Here is a 25,679-nt window from a genome sequence, read left to right on the forward strand (position 1 = left end):
ATGGGCAGAGTCAAGCACTGTTACTGAGGTGGAAATAGGCGATCTTACTGATAGTGAGGATATGTGCGGAAGCTCATCTTGTGGACAAATATGACACCAAGGTTGTGAACAGCAATAGGTTCAGCCCCAGACAGTTGCTAGTGAGAGGGATGGATTTGATGGCAAGGGAACAGAATTTGTGACAGGGGCCAGAAACAATGGCTTCCATCTTACCAATATTTGTCTTATGAGGAAAGGTTGGACAGGCTAGGCTTGTATCCGCTGGAGTTTAGAAGGGTAAGAGGCGACTCATGCTTCTAATTCATATGTTTATTCGCATATTTAGTTGGAGGAAATTTCTGCTTATCTGGTACTGGATGTCGGACAAGCAGTCTGACAGTTTAGAAACAGTGGAGGGGATCAAGGGAGGTGAAGGTGAGGTAGAATTAGGTGTTGTCAGCGTGTATGTGGAAGCTGACATGTTTTTGGACGATTTTGCTGAGGCCAACATGTAGATGAGAAATAAAAAGCGACCAAGGCTAAATCCTTGCAGGATACCAGAGATAATGATGTCAGAGCAGGAAGAGAAGCCATTGCAGATGATTCTTTGGCTTTGACTAGATAGATAAGAATGGAACCAAGTGAGAGCAGTCCCACCCAGCTGGACGAAGTTGGAGAGGCGCTGGAGGAGGATGATGTTGTCAACCATGTTAAAGACTGCAGAAAGGTTGTGAAGGACGAGGAAGGAAAGTTTACCTTTGCCACAGTCACACAGGATGTTATTTGTGACTTTGGTAAGAGCCGTTTCAGTACTATGGTGGGCATGGAAATCTAATAGAACGGATTCAAACATGGAGTTCCGGGAAATATTAACAAGGGTTTGGGAAGCAATGACACATTCAAGGACTTTAGTTAGCAAACATGGAATAATACAAAAATACAATGGAGAAGTGTTGTTCTCTGCCAGTGAGATGGCAGTTTTAATTATTTGATTTACAAGTCCAAAAACAGTCGCCTATTGCTACACAAATTACCTTCACTCTTGATATTTACTGTGGTGTTCGAGAAACAAAGTAAATAATAAAGGGCAGGCCAATGTTGAGATGAATACTGCAAACATTGTCACTGTCACCAGATGTTGTTGGAAGTAAGATTACTGGTCTGTAATGTAGTCACATTTGTAAGCGCTACATGCTCGGAAGTTTTGGCAACATTGTCAAAGTGGCAGATTTGTGTGGTTAAAGACTTGCGGCTCTCGGTACTCGTTCGGGCTCTGCTGAGGCGTTCTTCATTCTGACGGTCTCTCCGGAAACAAGAGAACGCAGTTTTGAACTCTTGTCGGAATTTACCTTAAAAAGAGCAAGAATATTTCAATCATTTTGGATCCTTTCAGCTAACTGATATTATTACCAACAGGACAAGGAAATAAAGACAACTGTATTTAGAATTCATATAAGTATGTTCAAGCAGAGGGTAGGATTTGTGTTGCTTGAGTGAGCTACCAGTCCAATTCAATGTGAACCTCACTGAGAATATTCATTCTTATTTCTCCTCCTCTTTACCCTTTAACAAAGTGCTGATCTTTCATTGTGGAAATCTAAGTTTCAAGTCATCTAATAAAGAACATAGGAACATAAGAAACAGGAGCAAGAGTAGATCATTTGGCTCTTGTATGGCCTCACAAATGCCCTGTGTTAATTGTATTAAGATTTCTTTACTCTTCTACTCCAATTTCTTTGTAACAAAAGCCAACATACCATTTGCCTTCCTAATTGCACACTGTATCTACATGTTAATTTTCTATGATTCATGGACAAGATCAGCCCGGACCCTCTGAATGTAACATCTTCCAGTCTCTCACCGTTCAAAAAATATTCTTTTATATTTTTCCTACGAAAGTGGATAACTTCACACTTTGCTACATTGTACTCAACCTGCCATATTCTTGCCCACTCAACCCAACCTGTCTATATCTCTCTGAAGTTTCTTTGCATCCTCCTTCCAAAGGATAAATTGCCAGATAATAGGCTTGCCAGCAAAATTGAAGCCCATGGAATAATAGGGACAATGACACTATGAATACAAAGCTGTCTGAGTGACAGGAAACAGAGTCATGGTGAATGGTTGTTTTTCAGATTGGTTGTTTTTCAGACTGGAGCAAGGTAGATAGTGGAATTCCCCAGAGGTTGGTACTAGGACCACTGTTTTCCTTGATATATATTAATGATCGAGACTTGGTTGTACAAGGCACAATTTCAAAATTTTCAGATGACAAAACCTGGAAATATTGTGAACTGTGAGAAGGACAGTGATAGACTTCAAGAGGACATAGACAGACTGGTGGAATAGGCGAACACTTGGCAGATGAAATTTAATGCAGAGAAGTGTGAAGTGATACATTTTGGCAGGATGAACGTGGCGAGGCAATATAAAATAAAGGATACAATTCTAAAGGGGGTGCAGGAGCAGAGGGGCCTGGAGATATATGTGCATAAATTGTTGAAGGTGGCAGGGCAGGTTGAGAAAATTGTTGAAAAGGCATACAGGATCCTGGGCTTTATGAATAGAGACATAGAGTACAAAAGCAAAGAAGTTATAATGGACCTGTTTAAAACACTGGTTCAGCCTCACCTGGAGTATTGTGTAAGGTTCTGGGCACTACATAGAGTCATAGAGTTATTTAGCACAGAAATAGGCCCTTCGGCCCATTGTGTCTGTGCTGGCCATCAAGCACCTAACTATTCTAATCCCATTTTCCAGCACTTGGCCCGTAGCCTTGTATGCTATGACATTTCATGTGCTCATCTAAATACTTCTTAAATGTTGTGGGGGTTCCTGCCTCTACCACCCCTTCAGGCAGTGCATTCCAGATTCCAGCCACCCTCTGGGTGAAAGTCTTTTCCTCAAATCCCCTCTAAACCTCCTGCCCCTAACCTTAAATTTATGCCCCCTGGTTATTGACACCTCCGCTAAGGGAAAACGTTTCCTCCTATCTAACCTATCAATGCCCCTCATAATCTTATACACCTCAATCATGTCCCCCCTCAGCCTTCTCTGCTCTAAGGAAAACAACGCTAGCCTATCCAGTCTCTCTTCATAGCTGAAATGCTCCAGCCCAGGCAACATCCTGGTGAATCTCCTCTGCACCCTCTCCAGTGTAATCACATCCTTCCTATAGTGTGGTGCCCAGAACTGTACACAGTACACCAGCTGTGGCCTAACTAGTGTTTTATACAGCTCCATCATAACCTCCCTGCTCTTATATTCTATGCCTTGGCTAAATATAAAGGCAAGCATCCCATCTGCCTTCCTAACCATCTTATCTACCTGTGCTGCTGCCTTCAGTGATCAATGGACAAGTACACCAAGGTCCCTCTGACCCTCTGTACTTCCTTTACACTTTAGGAAGGATGTGAAGGCATTAGAGAGGGTGCAGAAACGATTTACTAGAATAGTTCTGGGGATGAGGAACTTCAATTACATGGTTAGATTGGAGAAGTTGGGGCTGTTCTCCTTCGAGAAGAGAAGATTGAGAGGAGATTTGATAGAAATGTTCAAAATCATGAGGGGTGTAAACAGAGCAGAGAAACTGATCCCTTCGGCAGAAGGGTCAAGAACCAGAGGTGATTGGCAAAAGAACCAAAGGCCACATGAGGGAAAAAGCTTTTTTGTACAGAGATTGGTTAGGATCTGGAATATACTGCCTGAGAGTGTGGTGGAGGCAGTTTCAATCATGGCTTTGAAAAAGGGAATTGGATAAGCAGCTGAAGAAAAATCGTTTGTCGGGCTATGGGAAAAGAGCGAGGGAATGGGACTAGCTGAGTTGCTCTTGCAAAGAGCTCGCACGGACATTATAGGCCAAATGGCCTCCTTCTGTGCTGTAACTATTCTATGATTCCTCACCACGTGCTTTCCTGCCTAACTTTGTATCATCAGCAGACTTGGATATGCTACAGTCAGTCCCCTCATCTAAGTCATTAATATACATACAAATAGCTTAGGCCCAAGTACTGATACTTGAAGTATCCCACTAGTTACAGGCTAGATCAGTGCTGACTCTGTTTAATCATATTATAATTTTCTAAGTGCCCTGTTGCCACGTCCCTTATAATAGATTTTTAAGGAAGGAGAAAAGAGAAAATGAGAGTAGGTTAACAAGAGACATAAAAACAGATTGTAAATGTTTTATAGATATGTACAAGGGATGAGATTAGTGAAAGTAAAAGTGGGCCCAACAGAGGCAGAGACTGGTGAAAGTATAATGGGGAATAAGGAATTGACTGAGACATTAAACAAATACTTTCAGGTTAGAAGACACAAAAATGTTCCGAAAGTAATGGAGAACCAGGGTCTAGTGAGAATGAGGAACTTAAAGAGATCAGTATAAGTAAAGAAATAAAACTGGAGAAATTAATGGGACTAAGTGTGGACAAATCTCTGGATCTGATGACCTGCATCCTAGTGTTTTAAAAGAGGTCGCTGCTGAGATAGTAGAGGCATTAGTTTTAATCTTTCAGATCATCTAGATTCTAACATTTTGCTTACTACTGATGTTAGGCTAACTGTCCTATAATTTCCCATTTTCTCTCTTCCTCCTTTCTAAAATAGCAGGGTTAGTTTGCTACCTTTGAATCCTTGGAACTGTTCTAGAAGCTACTTGAATGAATGAGCGTCAGCTGAGAGTGGTCAGGTGGGAACAGGCTACTCTGACAGAGCAGCCAGGATGAGCTCCAGCAGATGGAAGCTCCTGGACAGCAGGAGGCCAGAGGAGCACAGCAGGGGGCTGCGAGGGAAAGAAGGCGCTACCCAAGAAATCAGGTCTACCGCCCAAGAGTCAGCTACCTGCAAATGACAGAGCACCAGTGCCGTAGGAGGCTGCACCTATCCAGACAGATGGTCTCAGACCTTTCTGCTCTGATCCACAATGGCCTGAGGCTTCCAAGCCCCCATGGCAGTCCCCTAACTGTAGCTGTCAATATCACCCTGGTGTTGAATTTCTATGCCACTGGATCATTCCAGGGATCAGCTGCAGACCTAGGTGACAACTTGCAGTCAGCACCTAATCACGCCATCAGGCAGATCACAGGTGCCCCATTCTCGAGGGCAGGAGAACACATCCATTATGAATCAGATGGATCCGCACAGGCACAGAGGGTATTGGGCTTTTCCGCCATCACTAGATTCCCTCAGACTCAGGGGTCATTGATTGCACCTATGTAGCCATCAAGGCACCACCAGACAAGCCACCCAGATTCCTGAACAAAAAAGGGTGCAACTCACTGAATGTCCAGCTGGTCTGTGACCACAGGAAGTGCATCTTGCAGGTTTGTGCTCGATTCCCGGGCAGCTGTCATGGCTGCGTTACCCACTAAGAGTCCCAGGTGCCGCACTTCTTCAGGTCCACCTTCAGACTCAGTGAGTGGCTGCTGGAGGATAATGGTAATCCCCTAAAGAGATGGCTCCTGATGCCCATCCACTACCCAGAAGATGGAAGTGCTACAACCAGAGCCATCTCCTACCACGAACCTGAATTAAACAGACTATTGGCACCTTGAAGATGCAATTCCATTGCCTTGACCGGTTGGGTGGTGCCCTCCAGTATGAGCCAGCCATAGTGTCTTATATTGTGGTCATCTGCTGTGCCTGTACAGCATGACAATACAAAGAGCCCTGGAGCTGAATGGAGAGGAGCTACTCCACCTCGAGAGAGGACTGGGAAGATGAAGAAAAGGAAGAAGATGAAGAGAAAGGGATCACTCCAGAACTGGCTGGCACCAAGCATTGGATGATGCCCGCCGATGCCGACCCAGACCTCAGGACAAATGTCAGGCTGGCATGGCTGCAAGGGCCATGCTGATTCAGCAACATTGCACTTGATTGCCTCCAAACCCTTATGACAGGTGATCCCAGAACTCACCTTCCAGCATACAGAGCTATCATTCTGTGATGACTCACATCTGTGACGTCCCACGTCCCATTGCCAGCTATGACCATGGAGAATGAGGATTCCACCACCAACATCACAGAGCATGAAAATACAACAACACCAGGAACCCCAGTCTCCTGACCACCCACTGAGACTCCATCCTCCTTTTAACATGAAGCATCAATAACACACATATCAGTTTGATAACATAAACAATTGGTATTGAGATGAAATAAAAAGAGCGGACAAATGTGGACAACAGCACCCAGATGACCCATTAAGTGAAATTAATGGCAGGGTGCCTTTCTTTCCCTACCACCTCTATGAGGTGCTCCCCCTGTGGCACAGGATGAGGTGGAGGCAGCCTGCTCCATACTCTCTGCCTCTGGCTGAGATGCCTACGGCTTCCATCTTCATCTTGGAGGTGCCCATGTGTGCACCTCTACAGGCTGCCACGCATGCATCATTGTAGGGGCTGCCTCTGTCACAGGGTGTTGGCACACAGAATTTGAGGGGGCAAGGGGCTGAAGGGTGATGCTGGTGCCCTCTGAGGCTTGGCCCCTTCATTTGCCACTTTGACTGCCTCAGCCCTTTCCTGGCACCCTTAGATGCTGGATGAGGCTGCCAAATGGGATGCAGCTGCATTCACTCCGAGCATCTCTGCGCCATCAGTGACACTGAGCAGTGTATGCTACAGAGAATCTCAGTCTTTCTGTGCATATCAGAGCACTGCTCCTGTACCCATTCAGAGTGGTGCTGCATATGGCTCTCAAAGAGGTTGCCCAATTTCTCAATGGAGAAGCTCATCTGATCAAAACCCTGAATCATGACAGAGCACATGTTTTGCATGGACTCCTCCATTGCCTGCCCATGCCTCCTCAAGACCTCAGGGAACTCCGACAAATGGGAACTTATCTGCCTCTGATTTCAAGGAAGACCTTCCATGTTTTTGATTCCCGAAGCCCAGTATCTTCACCGAGCAAAGCATCACTATGTCGGCCTTCCGTCCTAGAATCATAGAAGGTTTAAGGCACAGAAAGAGGCCACTTGACCCATCATGTCTGTGCCAGTCAAAAAACGATCCACCTAAATAATCCCATCTTCCATCATTTGGTCCCTAGTCCTGCAGTTTACAGCACTTGAGGTGCATATCTAGACTTCTTTTGAATGACTTGAGGGTCACTGCCTCAACTACCCTTTCAGGCAGTGAGTTCCAGACCCCCACCAGCCTCTGGGTAAAAAAGTTATTCCTCATCTCCCCTCATATTTTTCTACCAATCACTTTAAATCTGTGCCCCTCATCACTGACTTTTCTGTTAAGGTGAATAGACCCTTCACCTCTACTCTATCCAGGCCCCTCACAATTTTGTACATCTCAATCAAATCTCCCCTCAGCCTTCTCTGTTCCAAGGAGAACAACCTATCCAATCTTCCTTCATAGCTGCATTTTTCCAGTCCTGGTAACACCCTCGTAAATCTCTTCTGTATCCTCTCTAATGCAATTACATCCTTTCTGTAATGAGGTGACCAGAACAGCACACGGTACTCAAGTTGTGGCCTCTAACCAATGAGTTATACAGTTCCAGTATAACCTCCCTGCTCTTATATTCTATACCTCGGCTAATAAAAGAAAGGATTCCAAAAGCCTTTTTAAAAACCTTATCGACCTGTCCTGCAACCTTCAGCGATCTGTGGACATTCACTCCAAGGTCCCTCACTTCCTCTACACTTCTCAGTATTTTCTCATTAGTTGTGTATTCCTTTGCCATTTTTCTGCCCATCTGACCAGACTATCAATATCTTCCTGCAGCCTACAGCTATACTCCTCGCTATCTACTATACAGCCAATCTTCATGTCGTCTGCAAACTTCTTGATCATGCCCTCTACATTTACGTCCAAATCATTAAGACAGACCACAAAAAGCAGGGGACCAGTACTGAGGCCCACGGAATGCCACTGGAAACAGCCCTCCAGTCGCTAAAACAGCCGTCAACAGTTACCCTTTGTTTCCTGCCACTGAGCCAATTTTGTATCCCCCTTGCTGCGTTTCTGTGGATCCCATGGGATTTTTTTTAACCAATCTGCCACGTGGGACCTTGTCAAAAGTATTGCTAAAATCCATATAGACCACATCAACTGCACTACCCTCATCTATCTTCCTTGTGACTTCTTCAAAAAATTCAATCAAGTTGGTCAAACAAGACCTTCCCTTAACAAATCCATACTGACTATCCTTGATTAACCCGTGCCTTTCTAAGTGACAGTTTATCCTGTCTCTCAGAACATATTCCAATAATTTGCCCACTACTGAGGTTAGACTGACTGGCCTGTAACTATTTGGTCTATCCTTCGCTCCCTTTTTAAACAGAGGTACAATGTTAGCAATTCTCCAATCCTCCGGCACCACACTTGTATCCAATGAGGACTGTAAAATGATGGTCAGACCTTCTGCTATTTCCTCTCTTGCTTCTTTTAACAGCCTAGGATACATTTCATCTAGGCCTGGTGATTTATCAACTTTCAAGGATGCTAGTCCTATTAATACTTCCCCTCTCCCTATGTTTATCACATTCAATACTCCACACTCCTCCTTTTCTGCAGGATGAGGAGTGACTGAGTTGGCTGCCCTCCCTCACCTCTTCCAGCAGGGCATTAATATGAACTGCTGTGCCCCTCAGTGATGCCCCCTTCTGAATAGCACCCCATATGTGAGGGTGACTGCCGTCTCAGTGATGTGACTGGACGTTTGATCTGACAACATTAGGGAGAACAATAGACATCCTGTGAGTTCCGCCTGTCTGCATGCTGCTGTATACAGAGATGGTGACCTGTAACCCAGGTGCCACTTGCCACTCACCTTTCCCAACATAATTAAATTTCTTGTGCCACTGCACCCACATCCTTCAGTTCTTTGCTTGATTTGCTGATCTCCATCACCAGCTCCATCCAGGCCCTCTTTGTGTCTCTAGGAGTGTTCCCTCTCCCGGATGCTGGGAATAATATAGGTTGCCTGTTGCCTCTAGCCTTGGTTAGTGCCTCTAGTGAGACATCAGAGAAGTGTGAGGCCGCCCAGCGATGCCTGCCTGTGACAGCGCAGGCCCTTTCAGTCCCTTGCGGATCCATCTCTTCAGCGAACAGCAAGCCCAGCCATGTCTGCTCCTTGCCTTTGCAAAAGGCCTTAGTTTTCAAAGTCCTGCTTCCATACAGGTTCCAGTGTTACTAATGGGGCGCCACATTCACCCCTGGTCAATTCGTCCCTTTGTATTTAAATATTGTGTCGGGTCACGATGCGGAAATTATCCGGGCATTAGGATCCCAACCATGGAATGAAAATCCAGCCCATAGTCACTTCTCCTGTCACACTCAAAATACTTTTTTACATGAAGGGTAATCAGCTCGACTACTGGTGTAAGTTACCAAGGAAGTGTAAATTCAGCAAAGGTAAATTTAAAAAACCTGTTATTCTAAAATATGTATGGCTAAGTTCTTATTTCACTCAGAATTGAGCCTGAATTGCTACTAAATTGGCAATTTCATTCAGAGAGACTATAAAGATGGCTTGTGGAAGAAATGCTAATGTGCGCTCATGAAAAAGTTCATCTCCTGTTCACAAAACTATTTGTTCCATCTGCCTACCCACCTGTGGAGTTTTGATAGTCATGCGGTTTTATAATCTACCTGCTACTTTACTTGCCCTCCAGCAAATAAAAGCAAAGGATATGCCATTAGAAGAGTGGAATATTTATCCCAACAAGCCAAAGAGCCTTATTAAAGCAAAGTTACAGGTGATAGAGGTTATTTCTGTTCATGTGGAAAATGCCTGCAATATTTATTATTTTACAGGCTAAGAACATTTCATCATGCTTCTGTATTATAGGGACCAGTTATAACTGATTATCTGATAGTCTGTCCCGTACATTTAAAGAGACAAATCGACAGCAGTTTGTCCCACCTCTATAAGCAGTCTAATCAATAGCAGTTTGTCCTGTCTATATAAGCAGTCTAATCAATAGCAGTTTGTCCCGTCTATATAAGCAGTCTAATCAATAGCAGTTTGTCCTGTCGATATAAGCAGTCTAATCAATAGCAGTTTGTCCTGTCTAAATAAGCAGTCTAATCAATAGCAGTTTGTCCCGTCTATATAAGCAGTCTAATCAATAGCAGTTTGTCCTGTCGATATAAGCAGTCGAATCAATAGCAGTTTGTCCTGTCTAAATAAGCAGTCTAATCAATAGCAGTTTGTCCTGTCTATATAAGCAGTCTAATCAATAGCAGTTTGTCCTGTCTATATAAACAGTCTAATCAATAGCAGTTTGTCCTGTCTATATAAGCAGTCTAATCAATAGCAGTTTGTCCTGTCTATATAAGCAGTCTAATCAATAGCAGTTTGTCCTGTCTATATAAGCAGTCTAATCAATAGCAGTTTGTCCTGTCTATATAAGCAGTCTAATCAATAGCAGTTTGTCCTGTCTATATAAGCAGTCTAATCAATAGCAGTTTGTCCTGTCTATATAAGCAGTCTAATCAATAGCAGTTTGTCCTGTCTATATAAGCAGTCTAATCAATAGCAGTTTGTCCTGTCTATATAAGCAGTCTAATCAATAGCAGTTTGTCCTGTCTATATAAGCAGTCTAATCAATAGCAGTTTGTCCTGTCTATATAAGCAGTCTAATCAATAGCAGTTTGTCCTGTCTATATAAGCAGTCTAATCAATAGCAGTTTGTCCTGTCTATATAAGCAGTCTAATCAATACCAGTTTGTCCTGTCTATATAAGCAGTCTAATCGATAGCAGTTTGTCCCGTCTATATAAGCAGTCTAATCAATAGCAGGTTGTCGTGTCTTTATAAGCAGTCTAATCGATAACAGTTTGTCCTGTCTATATAAGCAGTCTAATCAATAGCAGTTTGTCCCGTCTATATAAGCAGTCTAATCAATAGCAGGTTGTCGTGTCTTTATAAGCAGTCTAATCGATAACAGTTTGTCCTGTCTATATAAGCAGTCTAATCGATAGCAGTTTGTCATGTCTTTATAAGCAGTCTAATCGATAGCAGTTTGTCATGTCTTTATAAGCAGTCTAATCAATAGCAGTTTGTCATGTCTTTATAAGCAGTCTAATCGATAGCAGTTTGTCCCGTCTATATAAGCAGTCTAATCAATAGCAGTTTGTCCTGTCTATATAAACAGTCTAATCAATAGCAGTTTGTCCTGTCTATATAAGCAGTCTAATCAATAGCAGTTTGTCCTGTCTATATAAGCAGTCTAATCAATAGCAGTTTGTCCTGTCTATATAAGCAGTCTAATCAATAGCAGTTTGTCCTGTCTATATAAGCAGTCTAATCAATAGCAGTTTGTCCTGTCTATATAAGCAGTCTAATCAATAGCAGTTTGTCCTGTCTATATAAGCAGTCTAATCAATAGCAGTTTGTCCCGTCTATATAAACAGTCTAATCAATAGCAGTTTGTCCCGTCTATATAAACAGTCTAATCAATAGCAGTTTGTCCTGTCTATATAAACAGTCTAATCGATAACAGTTTGTCGTGTCTTTATAAGCAGTCTAATCAATAGCAGTTTGTCCTGTCTATATAAGCAGTCTAATCGATAGCAGTTTGTCCTGTCTATATAAACAGTCTAATCAATAGCAGTTTGTCCTGTCTATATAAGCAGTCTAATCGATAACAGTCTGTCGTGTCTTTATAAGCAGTCTAATCGATAACAGTTTGTCCTGTCTATATAAGCAGTCTAATCGATAACAGTCTGTCGTGTCTTTATAAGCAGTCTAATCGATAACAGTCTGTCGTGTCTATATAAGCAGTCTAATCGATAGCAGTTTGTCCTGTCTATATAAGCAGTCTAATCAATAGCAGTTTGTCCTGTCTATATAAGCAGTCTAATCGATAGCAGTTTGTCATGTCTTTATAAGCAGTCTAATCGATAGCAGTTTGTCCCGTCTATATAAGCAGTCTAATCAATAGCAGTTTGTCATGTCTTTATAAGCAGTCTAATCGATAGCAGTTTGTCCTGTCTATATAAACAGTCTAATCAATAGCAGTTTGTCCTGTCTATATAAGCAGTCTAATCAATAGCAGTTTGTCCTGTCTATATAAACAGTCTAATCAATAGCAGTTTGTCCTGTCTATATAAACAGTCTAATCAATAGCAGTTTGTCCTGTCTATATAAACAGTCTAATCGATAACAGTTTGTCGTGTCTTTATAAGCAGTCTAATCAATAGCAGTTTGTCCTGTCTATATAAGCAGTCTAATCGATAGCAGTTTGTCCTGTCTATATAAACAGTCTAATCAATAGCAGTTTGTCCTGTCTATATAAGCAGTCTAATCGATAACAGTCTGTCGTGTCTTTATAAGCAGTCTAATCGATAACAGTTTGTCCTGTCTATATAAGCAGTCTAATCAATAGCAGTTTGTCCCGTCTATATAAACAGTCTAATCAATAGCAGTTTGTCCTGTCTATATAAGCAGTCTGATCAATAGCAGTTTGTCCTGTCTATATAAGCAGTCTAATCGATAGCAGTTTGTCCCGTCTATATAAGCAGTCTAATCGATAGCAGTTTGTCCCGTCTATATAAGCAGTCTAATCAATAGCAGTTTGTCCTGTCTATATAAGCAGTCTAATCGATAACAGTTTGTCCTGTCTATATAAGCAGTCTAATCGATAGCAGTTTGTCCTGTCTATATAAGCAGTCTAATCGATAGCAGTTTGTCCCGTCTATATAAACAGTCTAATCGATAACGGTTTGTCCCGTCTATATAAGCAGTCTAATCAATAGCACTTTGTCCCGTCTATATAAGCAGTCTAATCAATAGCAGTTTGTCCTGTCTATATAAGCAGTCTAATCAATAGCAGTTTGTCCTGTCTATATAAGCAGTCTAATCAATAGCAGTTTGTCCTGTCTATATAAGCAGCCTAATCGATAGCAGTTTGTCCTGTCTACACAAGCAGTCTAATCGATAACAGTTTGTCCTGTCTATGTAAGCAGTCTAATCAATAGCAGTTTGTCCTGTCTATATAAGCAGTCTAATCGATAACAGTTTATCCTGTCTATATAAGCAGTGTAATCGATAGCAGTTTGTCCCGTCTATATAAACAGTCTAATCGATAACAGTTTGTCCCGTCTATATAAGCAGTCTAATCAATAGAAGTTTGTCCTGTCTATATAAGCAGTCTAATCAATAGCTGTTTTTCCTGTCTACATAAGCAGTCTAATCAATAGCAGTTTGTCCTGTCTATATAAGCAGTCTAATCAATAGCAGTTTTTCCTGTCTATATAAGCAGTCTAATCAATAGCAGTTTGTCCTGTCTATATAAGCAGTCTAATCAATAGCTGTTTTTCCTGTCTATATAAGCAGTCTAATCAATAGCAGTTTGTCCTGTCTATATAAGCAGTCTAATCAATAGCAGTTTTTCCTGTCTATATAAGCAGTCTAATCAATAGCAGTTTGTCCCGTCTATATAAGCAGTCTAATCAATAGCAGTTTGTCCCGTCTATATAAGCAGTCTAATCAATAGCAGTTTTTCCTGTCTATATAAGCAGTCTAATCAATAGCAGTTTGTCCTGTCTATGTAAGTAGTCTAATCAATAGCAGTTGGTCCCGTCTATATAAGCAGTCTAATCGATAGCAGTTTGTCCCGTCTAAATAAGCAGTCTAATCGATAGCAGTTTGTCCCGTCTATATAAGCAGTCTAATCGATAGCAGTTTGTCCCGTCTATATAAGCAGTCTAATCGATAGCAGTTTGTCCCGTCTATATAAGCAGTCTAATCAATAGCAGTTTGTCCTGTCTATATAAGCAGTCTAATCGATAACCGTTTGTCCTGTCTACATAAGCAGTCTAATCGATAGAAGTTTGTCCCGTCTATATAAACAGTCTAATCGATAACAGTTTGTCCTGTCTATATAAGCAGTCTAATCGATAACCGTTTGTCCTGTCTACATAAGCAGTCTAATCGATAACAGTTTGTCCCGTCTATATAAACAGTCTAATCGATAACAGTTTGTCCTGTCTATATAAGCAGTCTAATGGATAACAGTTTGTCCTGTCTATATAAGCAGTCGAACCGATAGCAGGTTGTCCTGTCTATATAAACAGTCTAATCGATAACAGTTTGTCCTGTCTATATAAGCAGTCTAATGGATAACAGTTTGTCCTGTCTATATAAGCAGTCTAATCTGTAGCAGTTTGTCCCATCTATATAAACAGTCTAATCGATAACAGTTTGTCCCGTCTATATAAGCAGTCTAATCAATAGCAGTTTGTCCTGTCTATGTAAACAGTCTAATCAATAGCAGTTTGTCCTGTCTATATAAGCAGTCTAATCGATAGCAGTTTGTCCTGTCTATATAAGCAGTCTAATGTATAGCAGTTTGTCCCGTCTATATAAACAGTCTAATCGATAACAGTTTGTCCCGTCTATATAAGCAGTCTAATCGATAGCAGTTTGTCCTGTCTATATAAGCAGTCTAATCGATAGCAGTTTGTCCTGTCTATATAAGCAGTCTAATCGATAGCAGTTTGTCCTGTCTATATAAGCAGTCTAATCTATAGCAGTTTGTCCCGTCTATATAAGCAGTCTAATCGATAACAGTTTGTCCTGTCTATATAAACAGTCTAATCAATAGCAGTTTGTCCCGTCTATATAAGCAGTCTAATCAATAGCAGTTTGTCATGTCTATATAAGCAGTCTAATCGATAGCAGTTTGTCCCGTCTATATAAGCAGTCTAATCAATAGCAGTTTGTCCTGTCTATATAAGCACTCTAATCAATAGCAGTTAGTCCTGTCTATATAAGCAGTCTAATCAACAGCAGTTGGTCCCGTCTATATAAGCAGTCTAATCGATAACAGTTTGTCCCGTCTATATAAGCAGTCTAATCGATAGCAGTTTGTCCTGTCTATATAAGCAGTCTAATCAATAGCAGTTTGTCCTGTCTATATAAGCAGTCTAATCAATAGCAGTTTGTCCCGTCTATAGAAACAGTCTAATCAATATCAGTTTGTCCTGTCTATATAAGCAGTCTAATCAATAGCAGTTTGTCCTGTCTATATAAGCAGTCTAATCAATATCAGTTGGTCCCGTCTATATAAGCAGTCTAATCAATAGCAGTTTGTCCTGTCTATATAAGCAGTCTAATCAATAGCAGTTTGTCCCGTCTATAGAAACAGTCTAATCAATAGCAGTTTGTCCTGTCTATATAAGCAGTCTAATCAATAGCAGTTTGTCCCGTCTATAGAAACAGTCTAATCAATATCAGTTTGTCCTGTCTATATAAGCAGTCTAATCAATAGCAGTTTGTCCTGTCTATATAAGCAGTCTAATCAATATCAGTTGGTCCCGTCTATATAAGCAGTCTAATCCATAGCAGTTTGTCCTGTCTATTTAAGCAGTCTAATCAATAGCAGTTTGTCCCGTCTATATAAGCAGTCTAATCGATAGCAGTTTGTCCCGTCTAATATAAGCAGTCTAATCAATAGCAGTTTGTCCTGTCTATATAAGCAGTCTAATCAATAGCAGTTTGTCCTGTCTATATAAGCAGTCTAATCAATAGCAGTTTGTCCTGTCTATATAAGCAGTCTAATCCATAGCAGTTTGTCCTGTCTATATAAGCAGTCTAATCAATAGCAGTTTGTCCCGTCTATAGAAACAGTCTAATCAATAGCAGTTTGTCCTGTCTATATAAGCAGTCTAATCAATAGCAGTTTGTCCTGTCTATATAAGCAGTCTAATCAATAGCAGTTGGTCCCGTCTATATAAGCAGTCTAATCGATAGCAGTTTGTCCCGTCTATATAAGCAGTCTAATCGATAGCAGTTTGTCCCGTCCATATAAGCAGTCTAATCGATAGCAGTTTGTCCTGTCTATATAAGCAGTCTAATCGATAGCAGTTTGTCCCGTCTATATCAGCAGTCTAATCGATAGCAGTTTGTCCCGTCTATATAAGCAGTCTAATCGATAGCAGTTTGTCCCGTCTATATAAGCAGTCTAATCGATAGCAGTTTGTCCCGTCTATATAAGCAGTCTAATCGATAGCAGTTTGTCCCGTCTATATAAGCAGTCTAATCGATAGCAGTTTGTCCCGTCTAGATAAGCAGTCTAATCGATAGCAGTTTGTCCCGTCTATATAAGCAGTCTAATCAATAGCAGTTTGTCCTGTCTATATAAGCAGTCTAATCGATAACCGTTTGTCCCGTCTAGATAAGCAGTCTAATCGATAACAGTTTGTCCTGTCTATATAAGCAGTCTAATCGATAACAGTTTGTCCCGTCTATACAAGCAGTCTAATCGATAGCAGTTTGTCCCGTCTATATAAACAGTCTAATCGATAACAGTTTGTCCCGTCTATATAAGCAGTCTAATCGATAGCAGTTTGTCCCGTCTATATAAACAGTCTAATCGATAACAGTTTGTCCCGTCTATATAAGCAGTCTAATCAATAGCAGTTTGTCCCGTCTATATAAGCAGTCTAATCAATAGCAGTTGGTCCCGTCTATATAAGCAGTCTAATCAATAGCAGTTTGTCCTGTCTATATAAACAGTCTAATCGATAGCAGTTTGTCCCGTCTTTATAAGCAGTCTAATCAATAGCAGTTTGTCCTGTCTATATAAGCAGTCTAATCAATAGCAGTTTGTCCCTTCTTTATAAGCAGTCTAATCAATAGCAGTTTGTCCTGTCTATGTAAGCAATCTTAGCAATAGCAGTTTGTCCTGTCCATATAAGCAGTCTAATCAATAGCAGTTTGTCCTGTCGATATAAGCAGTCTAATCGATAGCAGTTTGTCCTGTCTATATAAGCAGTCTAATCAATAGCAGTTTGTCCTGTCGATGTAAGCAATCTTAGCAATAGCAGTTTGTCATGTCTATATAAGCAGTCTAATCAATAGCAGTTTGTCCTGTCGATATAAGCAGTCTAATCGATAGCAGTTTGTCCTGTCTATATAAGCAGTCTAATCGATAGCAGTTTGTCCTGTCTATATAAGGAGTCTAAACAATAGCAGTTTGTCCCGTCTATATAAGCAGTCTAATCGATAACAGTTTGTCCCGTCTATATAAGCAGTCTAATCAATAGCAGTTTGTCCTGTCTACATAGGCAGTCTAATCAATAGCAGTTTGTCCTGTCTACATAAGCAGTCTAATCAATAGCAGTTTGTCCTGTCTATCTAAGCAGTCTAATCAATAGCAGTTTGTCCTGTCTATATAAGCAGTCTAATCAATAGCAGTTTTTCCTGTCTATATAAGCAGTCTAATCAATAGCAGTTTTTCCTGTCTATATAAGCAGTCTAATCAATAGCAGTTTGTCCTGTCTATATAAACAGTCTAATCAATAGCAGTTTGTCCCGTCTATATAAACAGTCTAATCAATAGCAGTTTGTCCTCTCTATATAAGCAGTCTAATCAATAGCAGTTTGTCCTGTCTATATAAGCAGTCTAATCAATAGCAGTTTGTCCTGTCTATATAAGCAGTCTAATCAATAGCAGTTTTTCCTGTCTATATAAGCAGTCTAATCAATAGCAGTTTGTCCTGTCTATATAGGCAATCTAATCAATAGCAGTTGGTCCCGTCTATATAAGCAGTCTAATCAATAGCAGTTTGTCCCGTCTATATAAGCAGTCTAATCAATAGCAGTTTGTCCCGTCTGTATAAGCAGTCTAATCGATAGCAGTTTGTCCTGTCTCTATAAGCAGTCTAATCAATAGCAGTTTGTCCTGTCTATATAAGCAGTCTAATCGATAACCGTTTGTCCTGTCTATATAAGCAGTCTAATCGATAGCAGTTTGTCCCGTCAATATAAACAGTCTAATCGATAACAGTTTGTCCTGTCTATATAAGCAGTCTAATCGATAGCAGTTTGTCCCGTCTATATAAACAGTCTAATCAATAGCAGTTTGTCCTGTCGAGAGAAGCAGTCTAATCGATAACAGTTTGTCCTGTCTTTATAAGCAGTCTAATCGATAACAGTTTGTCCTGTCTACATAAGCAGTCTAATCGATAACGGTTTGTCCCGTCTATGTAAACAGTCAAATCAATAGCAGTTTGTGCCGTCTATATAAGCAGTCTAATCAATAGCAGTTTGTCCTGTCTATATAAGCAGTCTAATCAATAGCAGTTTGTCCTGTCTATGTAAGCATTCTAATCAATAGCAGTTTGTCCTGTCTATATAAACAGTCTAATCAATAGCAGTTTGTCCCGTCTATATAAACAGTCAAATCAATAGCAGTTTGTGCCGTCTATATAAGCATTCTAATCAATAGCAGTTTGTCCTGTCTATATAAACAGTCTAATCAATAGCAGTTTGTCCCGTCAATATAAACAGTCTAATCGAAAGCAGTTTGTCCCGTCTATATAAGCAGTCTAATCAATAGCAGTTTGTCCTGTCTATATAAGCAGTCTAATCGATAACAGTTTGTCCCGTCTATATAAGCAGTCTAATCAATAGCAGTTTGTCCTGTCTATATAAGCAGTCTAATCAATAGCAGTTTGTCCCGTATACATAAGCAGTCTAATCAATAGCAGTTTGTCCCGTCTTTATAAGCAGTCTAATCAATAGCAGTTTGTCCCGTCTTTATAAGCAGTCTAATCAATAGCAGTTGGTCCCGTCTATATAAGCAGTCTAATCAATAGCAGTTTGTCCCGTCTTTATAAGCAGTCTAATCAATAGCAGTTTGTCCTGTCTATATAAGCAGTCTAATCAATAGCAGTTTGTCCTGTCTATATAAGCAGTCTAATCAATAGCAGTTTGTCCTGTCTATATAAGCAGTCTAATCAATAGCAGTTTGTCCTGTCTATATAAGCAGTCAAATCAATAGCAGTTTGTCCAGCCTATATAAGCAGTCTAATCAATAGCAGTTTTTCCTGTCTATATAAGCAGTCTAATCAATAGCAGTTTTTCCTGTCTATATAAGCAGTCTAATCAATAGCAGTTTGTCCTGTCTATATAGGCAATCTAATCAATAGCAGTTGGTCCCGTCTATATAAGCAGTCTAATCAATAGCAGTTTGTCCCGTCTATATAAGCAGTCTAATCAATAGCAGTTTGTCCCGTCTATATAAGCAGTCTAATCGATAGCAGTTTGTCCTGTCTATATAAGCAGTCTAATCAATAGCAGTTTGTCCTGTCTATATAAGCAGTCTAATCGATAACCGTTTGTCCTGTCTATATAAGCAGTCTAATCGATAGCAGTTTGTCCCGTCAATATAAACAGTCTAATCGATAACAGTTTGTCCTGTCTATATAAGCAGTCTAATCGATAGCAGTTTGTCCCGTCTATATAAACAGTCTAATCAATAGCAGTTTGTCCTGTCGAGAGAAGCAGTCTAATCGATAACAGTTTGTCCTGTCTTTATAAGCAGTCTAATCGATAACAGTTTGTCCTGTCTACATAAGCAGTCTAATCGATAACGGTTTGTCCCGTCTATATAAACAGTCAAATCAATAGCAGTTTGTCCCGTCTATATAAGCAGTCTAATCAATAGCAGTTTGTCCTGTCTATATAAGCAGTCTAATCAATAGCAGTTTGTCCTGTCTATGTAAGCAGTCTAATCGATAACAGTTTGTCCTGTCTATATAAGCAGTCTAATCTATAGCAGTTTGTCCCGTCTATATAAACTGTCTAATCGATAACAGTTTATCCCGTCTATATAAGCAGTCTAATCAATAGCAGTTTGTCCCGTCTAAATAAGCAGTCTAATCGATAGCAGTTTGTGCCGTCTATATAAGCAGTCTAATCAATAGCAGTTTGTCCTGTCTATATAAGCAGTCTAATCAATAGCAGTTTGTCCCGTCTATAGAAACAGTCTAATCAATAGCAGTTTGTCCTGTCTATATAAGCAGTCTAATCAATAGCAGTTTGTCCTGTCTATATAAGCAGTCTAATCAATAGCAATTGGTCCCGTCTATATAAGCAGTCTAATCAATAGCAGTTTGTCCCGTCTATATAAGCAGTCTAATCAATAGCAGTTGGTCCCGTCTATATAAACAGTCTAATCAATAGCAGTTTGTCCTGTCTATATAAGCAGTCGAATCAATAGCAGTTTGTCCTGTCTATATAAGCAGTCTAATCAATAGCAGATTGTCCTGTCTATATAAGCAGTCTAATCAATAGCAGTTTGTCCTGTCTATATAAGCAGTCTAATCGATAGCAGTTTGTCCTGTCTATATAAGCAGTCTAATCAATAGTAGTTTGTCCCGCCTATAGAAACAGTCTAATCAATAGCAGTTTGTCCCGTCTATATAAGCAGTCTAATCAATAGCAGTTTGTCCTGTCTCTATAAGCAGTCTAATCAATAGCAGTTGGTCCCGTCTATATAAGCAGTCTAATCGATAGCAGTTTGTCCCGTCTATATAAGCAGTCTAATCGATAGCAGTTTGTCCTGTCTAAACAAGCAGTCTAATCGATAGCAATTTGTCCCGTCTATATAAACAGTCTAATCGATAGCAGTTTTTCCTGTCTATATAAACAGTCTAATCGATAACAGTTTGTCCTGTCTATATAAGCAGTGTAATCAATAACAGTTTTTCCTGTCTATATAAGCAGTTTAATCAATAGCAGTTTGTCCTGTCTCTATAAGCAGTCTAATCAATAGCAGTTGGTCCCGTCTATATAAGCAGTCTAATCGATAGCAGTTTGTCCCGTCTATATAAGCAGTCTAATCGATAGCAGTTTGTCCCGTCTATATAAGCAGTCTAATCGATAGCAGTTTGTCCCGTCTATATAAGCAGTCTAATCGATAGCAGTTTGTCCCGTCTATATAAGCAGTCTAATCGATAGCAGTTTGTCCCGTCTATATAAGCAGTCTAATCCATAGCAGTTTGTCCCGTCTATATAAGCAGTCTAATCGATAGCAGTTTGTCCCGTCTATATAAGCAGTCTAATCAATAGCAGTTTGTCCTGTCTATATAAGCAGTCTAATCGATAACCGTATGTCCTGTCTACATAAGCAGTCTAATCGATAGCAGTTTGTCCCGTCTATATAAACAGTCTAATCGATAACAGTTTGTCCTGTGTATATAAGCAGTCTAATCGATAACAGTTTGTCCTGTCTATATAAGCAGTTGAATCGATAGCAGTTTGTCCCGTTTATATAAACAGTCTAATCAATAGCAGTTTGTCCCGTCTATATTAGCAGTCTAATCAATAGCAGTTTGTCCTGTCTATATAAGCAGTCTAATCGATAGCAGTTTGTCCCGTCTTTATAAGCAGTCTAATCAATAGCAGTTTGTCCTGTCTATGTAAGCAGTCTAATCAATAGCAGTTTGTCCTGTCTATATAAGCAGTCTAATCAATAGCAGTTGGTCCCGTCTATATAAGCAGTCTAATCGATAGCAGTTTGTCCCGTCTATATAAACAGTCTAATCGATAGCAGTTTGTCCCGTCTATATAAGCAGTCTAATCAATAGCACTTTGTCCTGTCTATATAAGCAGTCTAATCAATAGCAGTTTGTCCTGTCTATATAAGCAGTCTAATCAATAGCAGTTTGTCCCGTCTATATAAGCAGTCTAATCGATAGCAGTTTGTCCTGTCTATATAAGCAGTCTAATCAATAGCAGTTTGTCCTGTCTATATAAGCAGTCTAATCAATAGCAGTTTGTCCTGTCTATATAAGCAGTCTAATCAATAGCAGTTTGTCCTGTCTATATAAGCAGTCTAATCAATAGCAGTTTGTCCTGCCTATATAAGCAGTCTAATCAATAGCAGTTTGTTCTGTCTATATAAGCAGTCTAATCGATAACAGTTTGTCCCGTCTATATAAGCAGTCTAATCAATAGCAGTTTGTCCTGTCTATATAAGCAGTCTAATCGATAACAGTTTGTCCTGTTTATATAAGCAGTCTAATCAATAGCAGTTTGTCCTGTCTATATAAGCAGTCTAATCGATAACAGTTTGTCCCGTCTATATAAGCAGTCTAATCAATAGCAGTTTGTCCTGTCTATATAAGCAGTCTAATCAATAGCAGTTTGTCCTGTCTATATAAGCAGTCTAATCAATAGCAGTTTGTCCTGTCTATATAAGCAGTCTAATCGATAACAGTTTGTCGTGTCTTTATAAGCAGTCTAATCGATAGCAGTTTGTCCTGTCTATATAAGCAGTCTAATCAATAGCAGTTTTTCCTGTCTATATAAGCAGTCTAATCAATAGCAGTTTGTCCTGTCTATATAAACAGTCTAATCAATAGCAGTTTGTCCCGTCTATATAAACTGTCTAATCAATAGCAGTTTGTCCTGTCTATATAAGCAGTCTAATCAATAGCAGTTTTTCCTGTCTATATAAGCAGTCTAATCGATAACAGTTTGTCCCGTCTATATAAGCAGTCTAATCAATAGCAGTTTGTCCTGTCTATCTAAGCAGTCGAATCAATAGCAGTTTGTCCTGTCTATATAAGCAGTCTAATCAATAGCAGTTTGTCCTGTCTATATAAGCAGTCTAATCGATAGCAGTTTGTCCTGTCTACATAAGCAGTCTAATCAATAGCAGTTTGTCCTGTCTATATAAGCAGTCTAATCGATAGCAGTTTGTCCTGTCTATATAAACAGTCTAATCGATAGCAGTTTGTCCTGTCTATATAAGCAGTCTAATCAATAGCAGTTTTTCCTGTCTCTATAAGCATTCTAATCAATAGCAGTTTGTCCTGTCTATATAAACAGTCTAATCAATAGCAGTTTGTCCCGTCAATATAAACAGTCTAATCGAAAGCAGTTTGTCCCGTCTATATAAGCAGTCTAATCAATAGCAGTTTGTCCTGTCTATATAAGCAGTCTAATCGATAACAGTTTGTCCCGTCTATATAAGCAGTCTAATCAATAGCAGTTTGTCCTGTCTATATAAGCAGTCTAATCAATAGCAGTTTGTCCCGTATACATAAGCAGTCTAATCAATAGCAGTTTGTCCCGTCTTTATAAGCAGTCTAATCAATAGCAGTTTGTCCCGTCTTTATAAGCAGTCTAATCAATAGCAGTTGGTCCCGTCTATATAAGCAGTCTAATCAATAGCAGTTTGTCCCGTCTTAATAAGCAGTCTAATCAATAGCAGTTTGTCCTGTCTATATAAGCAGTCTAATCAATAGCAGTTTGTCCTGTCTATATAAGCAGTCTAATCAATAGCAGTTTGTCCGGTCTATATAAGCAGTCTAATCAATAGCAGTTTGTCCTGTCTATATAAGAAGTCAAATCAATAGCAGTTTGTCCAGCCTATATAAGCAGTCTAATCAATAGCAGTTTTTCCTGTCTATATAAGCAGTCTAATCAATAGCAGTTTGTCCTGTCTATATAAGCAGTCTAATCGATAGCAGTTTGTCCCGTCTATATAAGCAGTCTAAACAATAGCAGTTTTTCCTGTCTATATAGGCAATCTAATCAATAGCAGTTGGTCCCGTCTATATAAGCAGTCTAATCGATAGCAGTTTGTCCCGTCTATATAAGCAGTCTAATCGATAGCAGTTTGTCCCGTCTATATAAGCAGTCTAATCGATAGCAGTTTGTCCCGTCTACATAAGCAGTCTAATCAATAGCAGTTTGTCCTGTCTATATAAGCAGTCTAATCGATAACCTTTTGTCCTGTCTATATAAGCAGTCTAATCGATAGCAGTTTGTCCCGTCTATATAAACAGTCTAATCGATAACAGTTTGTCCTGTCTATATAAGCAGTCTAATCGATAGCAGTTTGTCCCGTCTATATAAACAGTCTAATCGATAACAGTTTGTCCTGTCTATATCAGCAGTCTAATCGATAGCAGTTTGTCCTGTCTATATAAGCAGTCTAATCGATAGCAGTTTGTCCTGTCTATATAAGCAGTCTAATCAATAGCAGTTTGTCCTGACTATATAAGCAGTCTAATCAATAGCAGTCTGTCCTGTCTATATAAGCAGTCTAATCAATAGCAGTTTGTCCTGTCTACATAAGCTGTCTCATCGATAGCAGTTTGTCCTGTCTCCAAGCAGTCTAATCAATAGCAGTTTGTCCTGTCTATATAAGCAGTCTAATCGATAACAGTTTGTCGTGTCTTTATAAGCAGTCTAATCGATAGCAGTTTGTCCTGTCTCTATAAGCAGTCTAATCAATAGCAGTTTTTCCTGTCTATATAAGCAGTCTAATCAATAGCAGTTTGTCCCGTCTATATAAACAGTCTAATCGATAACAGTTTGTCCCGTCTATATAAGCAGTCTAATCAATAGCAGTTTGTCCTGTCTCTATAAGCAGTCTAATCAATAGCAGTTTTTCCTGTCTATATAAGCAGTCTAATCAATAGCAGTTTGTCCCGTCTATATAAACAGTCTAATCGATAACAGTTTGTCCTGTCTATATAAGCAGTCTAATCGATAGCAGTTTGTCCTGTCTATATAAGCAGTCTAATCGATAGCAGTTTCTCCTGTCTATATAAGCAGTCTAATCAATAGCAGTTTGTCCTGTCTATATAAGCAGTCTAATCAATAGCAGTTTGTCCTGTCTATATAAGCTGTCTCATCGATAGCAGTTTGTCCTGTCTCTAAGCAGTCTAATCAATAGCAGTTTGTCCTGTCTATATAAGCAGTCTAATCAATAGCAGTTTGTCCTGTCTATATAAGCTGTCTCATCGATAGCAGTTTGTCCTGTCTCTAAGCAGTCTAATCAATAGCAGTTTGTCCTGTCTATATAAGCAGTCTAATCGATAACAGTTTGTCGTGTCTTTATAAGCAGTCTAATCGATAGCAGTTTGTCCTGTCTATATCAGCAGTCTAATCAATAGCAGTTTTTCCTGTCTATATAAGCAGTCTAATCAATAGCAGTTTGTCCTGTCTATATAAACAGTCTAATCAATAGCAGTTTGTCCCGTCTATATAAACAGTCTAATCAATAGCAGTTTGTCCTGTCTATAGAAGCAGTCTAATCAATAGCAGTTTGTCCTGTCTATATAAGCAGTCTAATCAATAGCAGTTTGTCCTGTCTATATAAGCAGTCTAATCAATAGCAGTTTTTCCTGTCTATATAAGCAGTCTAATCGATAACAGTTTGTCCCGTCTATATAAGCAGTCTAATCAATTGCAGTTTGTCCTGTCTATCTAAGCAGTCTAATCAATAGCAGTTTGTCCTGTCTATATAAGCAGTCTAATCATAGCAGTTTGTCCTGTCTATATCAGCAGTCTAATCGATAGCAGTTTGTCCTGTCTATATAAGCAGTCTAATCAATAGCAGTTTGTCCTGTCTATATAAGCAGTCTAATCGATAACAGTTTGTTGTGTCTTTATAAGCAGTCTAATCGATAGCAGTTTGTCCTATCTATATAAACAGTCTAATCAATAGCAGTTTGTCCTGTCTATATAAGCAGTCTAATCAATAGCAGATTGTCCTGTCTATATAAGCAGTCTAATCAATAGCAGTTTGTCCTGTCTATATAAGCAGTCTAATCGATAGCAGTTTGTCCTGTCTATATAAGCAGTCTAATCAATAGTAGTTTGTCCCGCCTATAGAAACAGTCTAATCAATAGCAGTTTGTCCCGTCTATATAAGCAGTCTAATCAATAGCAGTTTGTCCTGTCTCTATAAGCAGTCTAATCAATAGCAGTTGGTCCCGTCTATATAAGCAGTCTAATCGATAGCAGTTTGTCCCGTCTATATAAGCAGTCTAATCGATAGCAGTTTGTCCTGTCTAAACAAGCAGTCTAATCGATAGCAATTTGTCCCGTCTATATAAACAGTCTAATCGATAGCAGTTTTTCCTGTCTATATAAACAGTCTAATCGATAACAGTTTGTCCTGTCTATATAAGCAGTGTAATCAATAACAGT

At 39.7% G+C, this 25,679-nt stretch overlaps 1 protein-coding gene across 1 annotated transcript in view; it reads right to left on the bottom strand.

Annotated features, from left to right (window-relative positions):
* Nucleotides 1–985: 985 nt before the first annotated feature.
* The window catches only part of hcrtr2 (hypocretin (orexin) receptor 2), a 149,372-nt gene continuing 124,678 nt past the window's right edge, over nucleotides 986–25,679 (bottom strand). Inside the window, exon 7 of the mRNA XM_068028445.1 lies at nucleotides 986–1,328. Within this exon, the coding sequence (XP_067884546.1) occupies nucleotides 1,108–1,328 (221 nt within the window). The 3' untranslated portion in view covers nucleotides 986–1,107. The remainder of the gene's footprint in view (nucleotides 1,329–25,679) is intronic.

The sequence above is a fragment of the Heterodontus francisci genome, chromosome 3 (assembly GCF_036365525.1).
Source record: "Heterodontus francisci isolate sHetFra1 chromosome 3, sHetFra1.hap1, whole genome shotgun sequence".
Taxonomy (NCBI): domain Eukaryota; kingdom Metazoa; phylum Chordata; class Chondrichthyes; order Heterodontiformes; family Heterodontidae; genus Heterodontus; species Heterodontus francisci.